This window comes from Salvelinus namaycush, chromosome 8 (assembly GCF_016432855.1).
Source record: "Salvelinus namaycush isolate Seneca chromosome 8, SaNama_1.0, whole genome shotgun sequence".
Lineage (NCBI taxonomy): Eukaryota > Metazoa > Chordata > Actinopteri > Salmoniformes > Salmonidae > Salvelinus > Salvelinus namaycush.
In genome coordinates, this window is record NC_052314.1 from 4422071 (window position 1) to 4435718 (window position 13648).

Below are 13648 nucleotides of genomic sequence, written 5' to 3' on the forward strand. Positions count from 1 at the left end.
CACATTAAGATATCTGTTTAAACCAACAAGCTAAAATATACTTTAGATCCACATCCTCACATTGTCACCAAGTTTGGGTTCTTTCAACAACATATTCATTTACTTAGCATTGTAAATTCTAATCAGTCAAATTACACCAGACATGTCAAATCATTTCAATGCCAAGCCTGACAGTCAAACAGTGGAAGTGTGTGACCTTTGGGACACAAGCATAATGAACCCCCAAAAAATATGTGTTGTACTTACGACAGATCTCTGGTGTTCTCCATGCAACACAGACTCCAGCTTCAGTGCAGGCCTGGGCGTAGGCTGCTACAGCTGTACAGAAACACTCACAGTCTCCACCAGTATCACAGGCACAGGAGTCTTTCACACAGTTCTCAAAGTACAGAGTAGGGTCTACCTGTAAAACACATACAGGGAGAGCACACAAGATGCACTAATACTTTATTTTTTTTGTTTTATTTTGTTTCTTACAGCATTTTTCAAAACACATATAAAAATCATATGAGGATGACAAGAAAGTCAATGTTTTAAACGATTTGGGTGTATTTTTTGGTTCAGAAGTTTGACTGTCCACCAGTCTTTCAGTGTTCTGCCTGATACTTTCACTAGGTTTATAATTGTATGGTATATACATAGCAATCCGCTGCAGCACTGTACCTTCTTGTGGCACAGTTGGAAAGTCTTTCCTGTGATGATGCTGCACTGCATCTTAGCCCAGTTGTGACGGTTGGGTCTGGCGCCACATGGGTCCACGTTGCTTTCTGCGTCGGGGCAAGTGCTTGACACTTTCCAGCTGTTAGCAAAATCCACAGGGCTGCTGACTACTAGCTGACCTTGCGTGGTGAAGTCATCTCTGCCGTCTCCATTATAGTTCCCACACAGGCCGCACACTGCTCCCTATAGACACATAGAAACGATAAGGCATACACAGTGGAACTGTACCAAATCAGTCACTGTTAGCAATACACAATGCATACTGATGTCTGATGTCTTGTTCATCTATTTCGAGTCTATTTCATCACAGGTTCTCTATGTGTTAACCCTTCAACACTAAACTTACACTATGCTGTGGCTCCAGGACGATGCGGACGGTAGTTTTGCGGTCCCACAGCACTGCGATCCCGATGTCTGACTCAACAATCAGGTACAGACCGACGGTCCTCACTCGGTACTGGATCTGAGAGCCCACTCCTAGGTTCACCATTTCATAAGTCCCCTTTGATAGTTTCAGCTCTGTTCTCTGTAAGGATAAGGATTTATCACTTCCTGTTCACAGACAATTAGGGTTGCAAAATTCTGGTAACTTTCCCCAAAATCCCAGGTTTTCCAGAAGGATTTCCTCCTTATTCCCTCGTAATTTCAGAAAATTTGCAATTATGATTTCTGGAAAAACAGGGAAGTTGGGGAAAGTTACTGGAATTTTGCAAAACTATGACAAACAATACACTTTCTAAAGCTTTTTATGAAGAAAAAAAATGGCTTGAATGTCGTACTGATTTTTGAGGTTAGTGGCTATTTGGAAGAAAGTTTTACTTGCAATGATTGTGATGGTCATTTTACCTACTTTAGTTGAATTCACTAATTGTACTGCCACTCTGAATAAGTCGCTCTGAATAAGAGCATTTGCTAAATAACGCAAAATGATGTATTGTTATTGTATGTATGAATGTCAAATGATCTCTCAATATGATCCAACCGATATAGAAAGGAGAACGGCTCATTATAAAGCCTGGAGTGGAGTAAATGGAATGGTATCAAACACATCAAAACCAGTCATGCATTTGATGCCATTCCATTCATTCCGTTCCAGCCATTACTGTGAGCCCATCCTTCCCATTGAAGGTGCCACCAGCCGCCTGTTAGAGGGAGTCTTTTGTCCAGTCTTACCCCCAGTTGAACCCTGACAGACTTGGAGCAAGTGGTGCCTGTGGTTCCACACGGTATGTTCTCTGTGATCACCATGAAGTTGTCCTGGACAGGCCGGTTCCCACATTTGTTCTTAAAAGAGAGACAGGGGGAGAGAGTACTTTAGAAACCAAATGAGACTTTTGCAATTTAAATGATTAGTTGGTAATATAGAAGACAACAGCAGTACTATTATACAAACATATTTTTTTTGTATAAAAACACATCACAATTTAATTGAAATAAATTGCAATGTATTGAGATGTCCTGATAAGCATTGATTACCTGGACAGCCACATAGCCACATTTTCCTTGGAAGCCATATGTGCGCTCATCAAAGGTTTTGTAATGGCCACTGCCGTAGATGGTACAGGTTCCTGGGCACTTCTTATCTGTGCACTCCCATTTCCCACTCTTACAGGTGCTACATGTGTACAGTATGAGAGACACTAAGTCAAATATCCTCTTCAAATACAATCCTGATCACATTAGCTAGAGAGGATGAAGGAAGCCCTCATTTTGTGTCATGAAATCTCATTCCATTTCGTTTTAGTCTAGAATTTCTATTATTTATGGTACCATATCATACAATGTCATATCATACCACATAACCTCACATTGTATCGTTTTATATCAGATAATAACATATAACCATAAAAGCTCAATAACTCACCAAGTGTTACATCCGTTTGGGATCTGTTTTCCTGGGGCGTAGAGGAATCCATCATGGCTGCATGGGCATTCATGTTTTTTCACACACATACCTTTCCCATCCTCCCACAGACTCATGGGACACTTGCACCCAGACTCACACTCTGCGGAGAACTGTGGTCAAGGAGAGAGACGGAATTAAATAAAGAAGTCAACCCTTAGGTCAGGTACTAATGGAAGTCAACAAGTCAACTCACACAGTCCATGAAATCTGGGTTCCTACAGCTCCGTGTACACTGTACTCCCAGGTCATTGGAGCAGTTCAAGAACACCTTCGGCGACTGGCAGGCTGTAACAGAAGCAGTTTCATTATTATTACACAATAAGTTGTCAATTTAGATCTGGGTTCAAATACTATCTTTCAAATACTTCTAGGGCCGGTTTAAAACAGATTAAGCCTAGTCCTGGACTCAAGTAATTTAAATTATCTCTCATATAGTATTTGAACACAAGTCTAGGTAAAATACTGTACACATCAAAGGAATAATGGGATATGAATAGCAAAGGGATACAGAAAGGCTACTTACTACTCTCTGAACGCATTTTCCAGGAACGGCAGTGAAGCTTCCCATTGTTGCAGACACTAGAAGAACACACATGATATCATGAGCTATTTTAATATTGGAGTAACATTGCAGGATTGTGTACTTTTTATACTAGCAGATAATATGACAAATTTGCTGCTTTGGTAGGTAGGTAAGTTAGGTAAATAAGTAGACGGGTAGGTAGGTAGGTCGGTAAGTAGTCACTTAAATAGGTAGCTAGACACTTTATTAGATAGAAACAGTCTCTTACCAGTGCTCCTCCTGAATGTTGATGGACTTCCCAGGCTTGATGTGGACCCCGTTGTGGAAGCAGGGGCATTTGTCCATGGGTACACAGGTGCCCCTATCATCCATGTAGAGTCCGTCCGGGCAGGAGCAACCATCCACGGGGAGGAAGTCGTTGGTACAACCCTGGCGTTTGCTGGCCAGGGAGCTACAAGTCAGCTGACATCTCTGGAGCTGGTCAGAGTAGGTCTGAGACGCTGGGCAGTTACCAGTGTATTTGTCTGGTTGCAGGGAAATATGTAAAGTGTTGGATAAAGTTAAGATTGGCAGTGTTGGAAAACTTCACTAAAGGCTCTATTTTACTCCAGGAAGGAAGAGGATTAAGTAAGTAAGTGTTGTTAAAGTTGACATCAGATGAGATGAGAAGACACGGTAATTTATTTTTTAGCTCTGGTCAAGGTATTCATTTATTCCCCAAGAATAAATACAAAATGTGGTTGTCATACAAACTAGATGCCACAATAAAAACTTTTAGAAACCTTCACAACCGGGGAGGTTGGGGAATTTGTCAGGGTTACCCCCTGTCTCCTCTACTTTTTGCAATGACAGTGGAATCCGCCATGGGTTGTCCCCTGTCTCCCCTACTTTTTGCAATGGCAGTCAAATTTGCCAGGGTTGTCCCCTGTCTCCCATACGTTTAGCGATGGCAGTAGAACCATTTGCAGAATGCGTATATTCTAATCAGAATTTCAGTGAACCTTTCATTGGTAGCCAGGAGAGGCCTCTACTGTCATCTCCTTTCACTAATATACGACAAGACATAAATATGAGAAGTGTAAATCACTTACCACACACGTTCTCTCTCCAGCCCGACAGGACCACTCCCTTGGTAGCACAGTCTCGTACATAGGAGGAGAAGACGGCACACAGGCAGTCTTCACTCTTCTCACAGTTGCAGCTAGCGTACGTGCATCGCTGCAGAAAATATCAAGTTTAAGTAAATGTTCCACACGTATTAAATATAAGACAAATCTCATTGGCCAGAGCTTTCGCATGACAAACAGTATTACAAACAACATTCAAAACAGTAATAAAGTGTACATATACCACAACCAGCCAAGATATAATTGTGAGCGTTCCAAACCAGACGTAACTCTATTAAACGTAACAGTTACATTTATACAAAATGTATTACCTTGTAGTAAAGCTCGGGGTCTACCATGGCATGGCACTTGGCAAAAGTGCTGTCAGAACTTCTTAGCATGGAGCACCAATGTTTAGCATAGTTCTCTGAGTAAACAGAAGATGGCAAGAGTTCAAATATGTCTGATACTGTATAAACTGCTGCTTGCTGCATCGCTTTGGATCCAACGACATGATACTGCGGTTGTTGACATAAACATTTATGAAATGCTTATGTTCTGCTTTTCATCGAGTTATGTAAGGGTTAATCTTCAACTAAAGAGTTTGTGAAGAGGGCTTACCATTCTCCACACTGAGGGAGCAGGGGTCGTCCAGCCTCTCCTCTCTGTCTCTACAGGTAGGATTAGCCTTCCAGGAGTTCCCAAATGAAGAGGCTGTTCCCTCCACCATACCCTGAGGGGTCTTCATGTCATCAGAAAGAACCTTGTTGAAGTTCCCACACAGACCTAGAAGAAATAGAAACAGAAATCAACACCATATAAACCTACACCAAACAGAAATCAACACCGTATAAATCTACACCAAACAGAAATCAACACCGTATAAATCTACACCAAACAGAAATCAACACCGTATAAATCTACACCAGACAGAAATCAACACCGTATAAACCTACACCAAACAGAAATCAACACCGTATAAACCTACACCAAACAGAAATCAACACCGTATAAACCTACACCAAACAGAAATCAACACCATATAAACCTACACCAAACAGAAATCAACACCATATAAACCTACACCAAACAGAAATCAACACTGTATAAACCTACACCAAACAGAAATCAACACCATTTTTGTAATTTCTTGCTGTTTTTATTATTTTAATGATAAAATTTCAAATTTTTATTACATTTACATAAAGTAAAATTCAAACGCCATATATAACTGATATCTGCTCACCTTCAGAGGTATATGCCTACAACTTAGGAGTTAACTTACCTTGTGTCTTGGTCTTGTAGCTCTCGTCCAGGGTGACATAGACCTGCATGATAGGGACCAGCTGGATCTGAACCTGCAGCCCAAAGCTGGTCTGGAGAATCATGTGGAAGGACGACGGCTTGAACACACTGATGTCAGCTACGGGAAGACAAACAAATTGACTAATGACAGATGGGAACAAGACTGAAAGAGTTCCTGCTGAGGTAGTCCTAATATGGACAATGTACACTAATGTCAGCTGGGAACAGAAAGGGGGGTTGGGGGATGGGGGGGATTACCATTAAATTAAATATGATTCATTTTTTATTTAAACTTTTTTTTAAATTAACATTAAACATTAGTGTACTTATTACTGTGTCAATAGCTTTGGAAGCACAGTGTAATAATACATAGAAATACGCAGTTGATATCTATACAGGCGAATGTTTCATTCTATGTTCATTATATGTTACTGGTTGCACTTTCATAACATAGAAGAGTGTACATAATCTTTATTATATACTGGGTGATTCGGGCCCTCAATGCTGATTGGCTGACAGATGTGGTATATCAGACCGTATCACAAAATATGTATTTTTACAGCTCTAATTACGTTGGTAACCAGTTTATAATAGCAATAAGGCACCTTGGGGGATTGTAGTATATGACCAATGTAACATTGGTAAGGGAAGTTGCGTCGTGCCCAAGAACAGCCTTTAGACATGGTATATTGGCCATATATCACACCCTCTCGGGCATAATTGCTTATTAATTATTCCATGTCCCACCTGTGTTGTAAGGCAGAGTGATCTGTGCATTGTGGCTGACTTTCCCATCGGCGGTAATCACCAAAGCCTGGAAAATGAAAACAAAAGCCATGATCAACTAATCCTATTCAACACAAGACTATATGTGCAGTATATACATTTTACATACATATAAGTACTTATACAGTCAGATCCAAAATGATTGGCACCCATGTTTTCATTATTTTTCAATACCTCACCCTGCGAGGATAACAACACTGAGCCTTTCTCTAGAAGGTTTTAGGAGACTGGAGAACACATTGGGAAGTATCTTAGACCATTCCTCCATACAGACCAGTGGAAGCATAAAAGCCCCATAGATCAAAGATCCACCACCATTTTATACAGCAGGTATCGAGCTCTGTTTTGCATATGATTCGTCTTTTTGACACCAAACCCACCCCTGGTGTGTGTGTGGCCAAAGAGCTTCATTAAATAGTCTTTCTTGCTCATCTTTATCAAGGATGCCTTTTAATTTGTACCTGACTGTAAATACACAGAGATAGTGTATAATATACATGTGTATATGTTCAAGTGTATATGTCAAATCTCCATCTTTTAATGAAGGTAATACTCACGTTGTTTCTATCATTGTTTAACAAGACCACAACACTCTTGAGGCAAGTGTCAAACTTCTGTCTTATACAGGGAACCAGCTGGACCAGCACAGTGAACTTTGGACTGGCTTCATCCTGAAACAGAGAAGGGAAAACAAAAAAACTAAAACAAAAAATTTATGAGAAAACGTTGTGACATATAAAATGTCATCCACTTATTATCTAGATTGTCTCTTCATAAAAGTGTAGTGTAATTGTCAGTTACCTTGCTTTCCACCTTGGCTAAGGGGTAGTAGCAGTCCCCATGGAAGGTGAATGCTTTCCCATCGAAGGTCGTCACGTGTGAACCCTCCTCAACTGCACATGTACCAGGGCTGGGCAGACTTTTACAGGACCACTGACCATGGTGACAGACACTGAATCACAGACACAGAACAAATGATGAAGTCATTTACAGGACGACTGATCATGGTGACAGACACTGAATCACAGACACAAAATAAATGATGAAGTAATTTACAGGATAAACCAGATACATGAACCCTCTGTTAAGACTTCTGTCTTAACTTAACTTGTTATTTTAACTGTACAGTGCTTTACATTGAGCACTTTAAGTCTAAACCTTTGACTCACCATTCTTCACGGTCCTGTCTGAATACTTCCCCAGAGTTGTAAATTTTGTCATGTTTGCACTGACACTGGTCCTGAGTGACACACCCCCGCTTTGAGATGTCATCAAACACAGTCCCTACAGAGTGGTGAAAACATACAACATGTCATCACGAACGTCACCACAGTCCCTACAGAGTGGTGAAAACATACAACATGTCATGAACGTCACCACAGACCCTACAGAGTGGTGAAAACAGACATGTCATGAATATCACCACAGGCCCTACAGAGTGGTGAAAACATACAACGTGTCATGAACATCACCACAGTCCCTACAGAGTGGTGAAAACATACAACATGTCATGAACGTCACCACAGTCCCTACAGAGTTGTGAAAACATACAACGTGTCGTGAACGTCACCACAGTCCCTACAGAGTGGTGAAAACATACAACATGTCGTGAACGTCACCACAGTCCCTACAGAGTGGTGAAAACATACAACATGTCATGAACGTCACCACAGTCCCTCCAGAGTGGTGAAAACATACAACATGTCGTGAACGTCACAGAATGAGATACAGTGAGTTAGTCTAATGCAATTTGTGGTATAATGGAACGAACTGTATAATAACGAAATCTGTACAAATACACTTTATAAATTATATGTATTATTACTAAATGTAAACCAAATGTGTATTATGACTAAATATATAATATCATCACTGTTATACTGATACATTGAGGTGTGTTGTGGTTCTCTATCATCACTGTTATATTGATACATTGAGGTGAGTTGTAGTTCTCTATCATCACTGTTATACTGATACATTGAGGTGTGTTGTAGTTCTCTATCATCACTGTTATACTGATACATTGAGGTGTGTTGTAGTTCTCTATCATCACTGTTATACTGATACATTGAGGTGTGTTGTAGTTCTCTATCAACACTGTTATACTGATACATTGAGGTGTGTTGTAGTTCTCTATCATCACTGTTATACTGATACATTGAGGTGTGTTCTGGTTCTCTATCATCACTGTTATACTGATACATTGAGGTGTGTTGTAGTTCTCTATCATCACTGTTATACTGATACATTGAGGTGTGTTGTAGTTCTCTATCATCACTGTTATACTGATACATTGAGGTGTGTTGTAGTTCTCTATCATCACTGTTATACTGATACATTGAGGTGTGTTGTAGTTCTCTATCATCACTGTTATACTGATACATTGAGGTGTGTTCTAGTTCTCTATCATCACTGTTATACTGATACATTGAGGTGTGTTGTAGTTCTCTATCATCACTGTTATACTGATACATTGAGGTGTGTTGTAGTTCTCTATCATCACTGTTATACTGATACATTGAGGTGTGTTGTAGTTCTCTATCATCACTGTTATACTGATACATTGAGGTGTGTTCTAGTTCTCTATCATCACTGTTATACTGATACATTGAGGTGTGTTGTAGTTCTCTATCATCACTGTTATACTGATACATTGAGGTGTGTTCTGGTTAAAGGCTGACCGTGAGGGCAGAAGCAGCCGTCCATCAGGTGTTCTTCACACAGGGAGCTGGTGTCTGAGTGGGTACAGGTATCCATGCAGGGAGAGCCACTCTCCAGATACACCATGTTGAACGGACACTGCTTGTCTAAGAAAACAAAGAAAATCAATTATAGTGCATTTTATTATTATATGTTAATATGTATATATATATTTATTTATATTTTTAGACATTTGTGTGATCTGAAGCTGACTATGGACAATAAAGAGTTATTTTTTTGCATGTGACTTTTTGATCTACAACTGTACTGTAATCCAGTAAATGTTTTCCTGAACACCCAGACAGTTATTGAGATGTCCCATTACCACAGAAGGCTGTTGTTCTCCAGTGGGGTGGCTGTCCCCCGGCGTGGGAGCACTGTCTGGAGTACTCTGCCAGGGTGCTGCAGACACAGAAGCTATCAGAAGTGTTGCTGCAGCCACACAGGTCCTGAACACAGGCCTGGATGTAGGGCTCAGGGTTCACGACCGCACCACAGGAGCTCCACAACGCCGAGCGCAGGAGCTGGTCACACTGGGCATGCTGAGGAGGAGGAGGAGGAGGAGGAGGAAGAGGTGAAGGAGGAGAAGTTATAGGTGAATGAGGAGGGAGAGGAGGAGGAGGAGGAGGAAGAGGTGGAGGAGGAGAGAGGAGGAGGAAGTGGAGGGAGAAGAGGAGGAAGTTGAGGGAGAGAAGGAGGAGGGGAAGGAGGAGGAGGAGGAAGAGGTGAATGAGGAGAAGGTATAGGTGAATGAGGAGGAGGAGGAGGAAGAGGAGGAGGAAGAGGAGGAGGAGGAGGAAGAGGTGAATGAGGGGAAGGTATAGGTGAATGAGGAGGGAGAGGAGGAGGGGGTGGAGGAGGGTGAGGAGGAGGAGGTGGAAGAAGGGAAGGAGATGGAGGAGGAAGTGGAGGGAGAGAAGGAGGAGGAGAGGAGAAGGAGGACGAGAGAGGCGGAGGAAGTGGAGGGAGAGAAGGGGGAGGAGGAGGAGTGGGAGAGAAGGAAGAGAAGGAGGAGGAGGTAGAGGTGGAAGAGGAGGAAGTGGAGGGAGAGAAGGGGGAGGAGGATGAGTGGTAGAGGAGGAAGAGGAGGAGGAGGAGTTAGAGGTGGAAGAGGAGGGAGAGGAGGAAGAGGGGCGGAGGTGGTGGAGGGAGAAGTGGAGGAGGTGGAGGGAGAGAAGGAGTGGGAGAGGAGGGGGAGGAGGAGGAGGTAGAGGTGGAAAGGAGGTGGAGGGAGAAGAGGAGTGAGAGAGAAGGAGTGGGAGAGGAGGAGGCAGGCAGAGGACGCATAAGAGGTTTTAAGGAGGAAGAGGGGGAAGAGAAGGAGGAGGAGGTTGTAAGTTGCAATACGAATAATATTATGCCATATTTGAACTTTATTCGTTCCATATGGCAGTCAAATAAATCAATAGAATGAAGTGAAGTACATGGAAATACTGTAGTCTATTTGTCAGGCTGAACAGACTGGAGGTAGAACTTACAAACTCCTTGCATGTGTCCTCTTTAGGCTGAACGTCTGCAGGTTCATCTTCCTCTTCCTCTTCATAGGGGTCTTCACAGTCCTCGTTGGGCCTGTGGACCTTCTGCCTGTTTCCAAACTCAATGGGGCTCACTTTACGACCTGCACGGAAATAACACGATGTCATCCTTCATCAATAAGTGATTAAAAACGCATATAAATGGGTATAAATGTATATTAATGAACTTACAACCTGTGTGAAATTACACTGATGCTACTAGATATAAGAATATATAACAGTCACTTAGAATATATAAATAAATAGCATGTTAATAATAACAACTAAATAAGTCATTATATATATTTAGATAAATGCTTAGAAATTCGTTATAACTGACTATACATGTAATAAATGATAATATTAGCCACTTGGAAAATATTGATTACACTTAACACCTTAAAACCTTACAGGAATAAGCCATTAGAAATACTTGTACATATTAATATAAATTATTAAAAGTGTGTTATAAATGACTATACATGTTATAATCCTCATGAATTGTAACGCTAATAATTCTTAGAAATGCTCACCATCATGAATAAATTCACTGTGGACTGGAAGGCCATTGAAGTCTCCACAGAGACCACAGGTACGGTTGGTATACTCCGTGTCCAGCTCCACCTAACGCAAACAGTGATGGGTCAACTATTCTCTAAGGTAGACTCAGAGAAATGCCGTTGCCACGAGCAGCAGCGCAGATATTGAGATGAGATACAAGACTTCACTCTCACACAGTCACACACATGGTATCTGTGTATGTGCACGGGTTCGTTTTACACTGTTCACTGTTTAATGACAGCAGTCAATTTCAATGAACTTATTGATTCTTACAAAGCAAATAAATAAATACACTTCTGTATGCATTCTTCTAAGTAATGTTTTGATTCTTATAAAAGCTTACCATGACGGCATCTTCTCCATTCCACATGACAACCAGGCCAACCTTGGAGTAAAGTTTGGTGTAAACTGCATTCCTCTCCAGTTGGACTCCTCCATTGTAGTATGGCAGAGTTACACTGGGAATAAGGATGAAGAACATAATTAATAATAGAGATCACATAGAAATGTACCAATGTGTCAATTAACAACAAAGAGACACAAAATACAGTTAAATCCTTTGAATTCAAAATGGAATCCCTGGAAATATGTCAGAGTACTGTCTCAGATGGGAATAGGTAACAGCATAATATAAATCCATTACTTTTTGCAGAGAGGAAATGGTATATATATATAGATAGATAGATAGATAGATAGATAGATAGATAGATAGATAGATAGATAGATAGATAGATAGATAGATAGATAGATAGATAGATAGATAGATAGATAGATAGATAGATAGATAGATAGATAGATAGAGTATATCAACAATTTATTTATTTATTTATGACAGTCTAATTGATTTTTCCTTGGCTCGCTTGAAAGAGGATGTAAATCTCAGTGTAACATCCCTGATGAATTAGAGGACACATAACATAAAACATTTGTGGAAAACTTACATTTCTCCATTGACCGCGACCTGAGTCTTGGTCAGATGGAAGACCAGGTCGTTGATAGTGACCACTACGTGTTTGACCGTAGGGTTCCCCTCGGTCTCAGTAGCCTCGTTCCTCTTCAGGTGCACAGAGAACTCCTGGTAGGACTCAGAGTGGCAGTCGGAGGCCAGGTTGTATTCACACGTCCCTGGGAACTGGTACACGTCTCCATCGAAGGTCTTGAAGTGCTCTCTGCCCCAGGTGCTGCAGATGCTGTTCACATGGTTGGACTGGCGAGCTATGGAGACGAAAACAGAAAAAGTTACCCACTTTAAATTTATGGAATCAGAAAGAGACACAATTTATAACTTTGCTGTAAATTGTAAATAATGCAGCATTTATTTCAAAATATCCAATTGTAGTGGATTGTGAATCAAGATATTAAAAAATATGACACTCTTAGAAAGACTGCACTCAGATTAGCTCCAAGCAAAATTGTTCATAATAACAAAATGTGTCTGTTCCTGACTGATAGTTGCCTCGAAATAGATAGAAACTTAATCTAACGCCATCTCTATACAGTATCTATTTCTATGTTTGACTGTTTGTCTTTGTCTGCATAGATCAAAATAAATCACTGCTATTTCCAAAATGATCCTGTATCGTCTTACCTTTCTTGGCTTTCACCTGGACGGCGCTCGTTAGTGGCAGAGCGAGAACACACAACCACAGAGTTGTCCACCCCATAGTTAGTGTCCAGGTGAAGTGGGCTTCAGGTAAAAGTGTAGAGTTCTGCTCGACAGCCTCCTTTATAATGGCATTGTTTAATCTGTCTGTCAGTTCACACCCATCAGAAGGAGGATGTCAGACATCTTTATTGAGACATGGTAAACATGTCTATTGACAGGGCCAGATTAACGACTGGGCAATCAGATAACATAAGAACACGGCATAAGTCATTGCAAAATTTGAAGAATTGCAGGAAATTAGCTTTAAAACAGCAACATTTTCTCTTCGTTGCCAAGAGGGGGGGGGGGGGGGGGGGGGTTCTCTAAACTGTTATTGTACAGTGGCCCAGATTTGTGTTTATTCCAGCCCTGTCTAAGGAAATTCAACCACTTTCAGAAATCCCCTTTACTATCTATTATTTCCTTTATGCTGAATGTAAATGTTAAAAAACGAAAAAAGCAATGTTTTTAACTTTGGACTTACAATAAATACTCTATATTCATAACGGAGACAGTGTCGTGCCTCCTTCAATGATGCATCGTTTGATTATTTAAGGTATAGCACCTCTTAGAAAACAAGGTGATGTCCAGAACCTAAAAGGGTTGTTCGGCGGTCACCATAGGAGATCCCTTTGAAGAACCATTTTATGTTCCAGGTAGAAGAACCATTTTAGGTTCCACAGAGGGTTCTACATGGAACCCAAAAGTGTTCTACATGAAACCAAAAAGGGTTCTACATGGAACCAAATAGGGTTCTCCTATGGGGACAGCCAAAGGCCCCATAGGACTTTCAAGGGAAAGGGGGATACCTAGTCATTCAAGTGAAATGTGTCTTCTGTATTTAACCCAACCCCTCTGAAACAGAGAGGTGCGGGGGGCTGC

At 41.0% G+C, this 13648-nt stretch overlaps 1 protein-coding gene across 1 annotated transcript in view; it reads right to left on the bottom strand.

The window, feature by feature from the left end:
• LOC120051657 (mucin-2-like) overlaps positions 1–12910 on the bottom strand; it is a 28798-nt gene extending 15888 nt beyond the window's left edge. Inside the window, exons 1-21 of the mRNA XM_038998549.1 lie at positions 12886–12910; positions 12063–12336; positions 11465–11579; positions 11094–11184; positions 10525–10664; positions 9372–9588; positions 9028–9153; positions 7516–7630; positions 7160–7298; positions 6904–7017; positions 6308–6374; positions 5541–5678; positions 4877–5041; positions 4588–4682; positions 4241–4367; positions 3418–3673; positions 2197–2335; positions 1894–2004; positions 1067–1246; positions 664–903; positions 247–403 (exon numbers count right to left, since the gene is read on the bottom strand). Coding sequence (XP_038854477.1) covers positions 247–403; positions 664–903; positions 1067–1246; positions 1894–2004; positions 2197–2335; positions 3418–3673; positions 4241–4367; positions 4588–4682; positions 4877–5041; positions 5541–5678; positions 6308–6374; positions 6904–7017; positions 7160–7298; positions 7516–7630; positions 9028–9153; positions 9372–9588; positions 10525–10664; positions 11094–11184; positions 11465–11579; positions 12063–12336; positions 12886–12910 — 3031 coding nt within the window. The remainder of the gene's footprint in view (positions 1–246; positions 404–663; positions 904–1066; positions 1247–1893; positions 2005–2196; positions 2336–3417; positions 3674–4240; positions 4368–4587; positions 4683–4876; positions 5042–5540; positions 5679–6307; positions 6375–6903; positions 7018–7159; positions 7299–7515; positions 7631–9027; positions 9154–9371; positions 9589–10524; positions 10665–11093; positions 11185–11464; positions 11580–12062; positions 12337–12885) is intronic.
• Between the last annotated feature and the right edge of the window lie 738 nt (positions 12911–13648).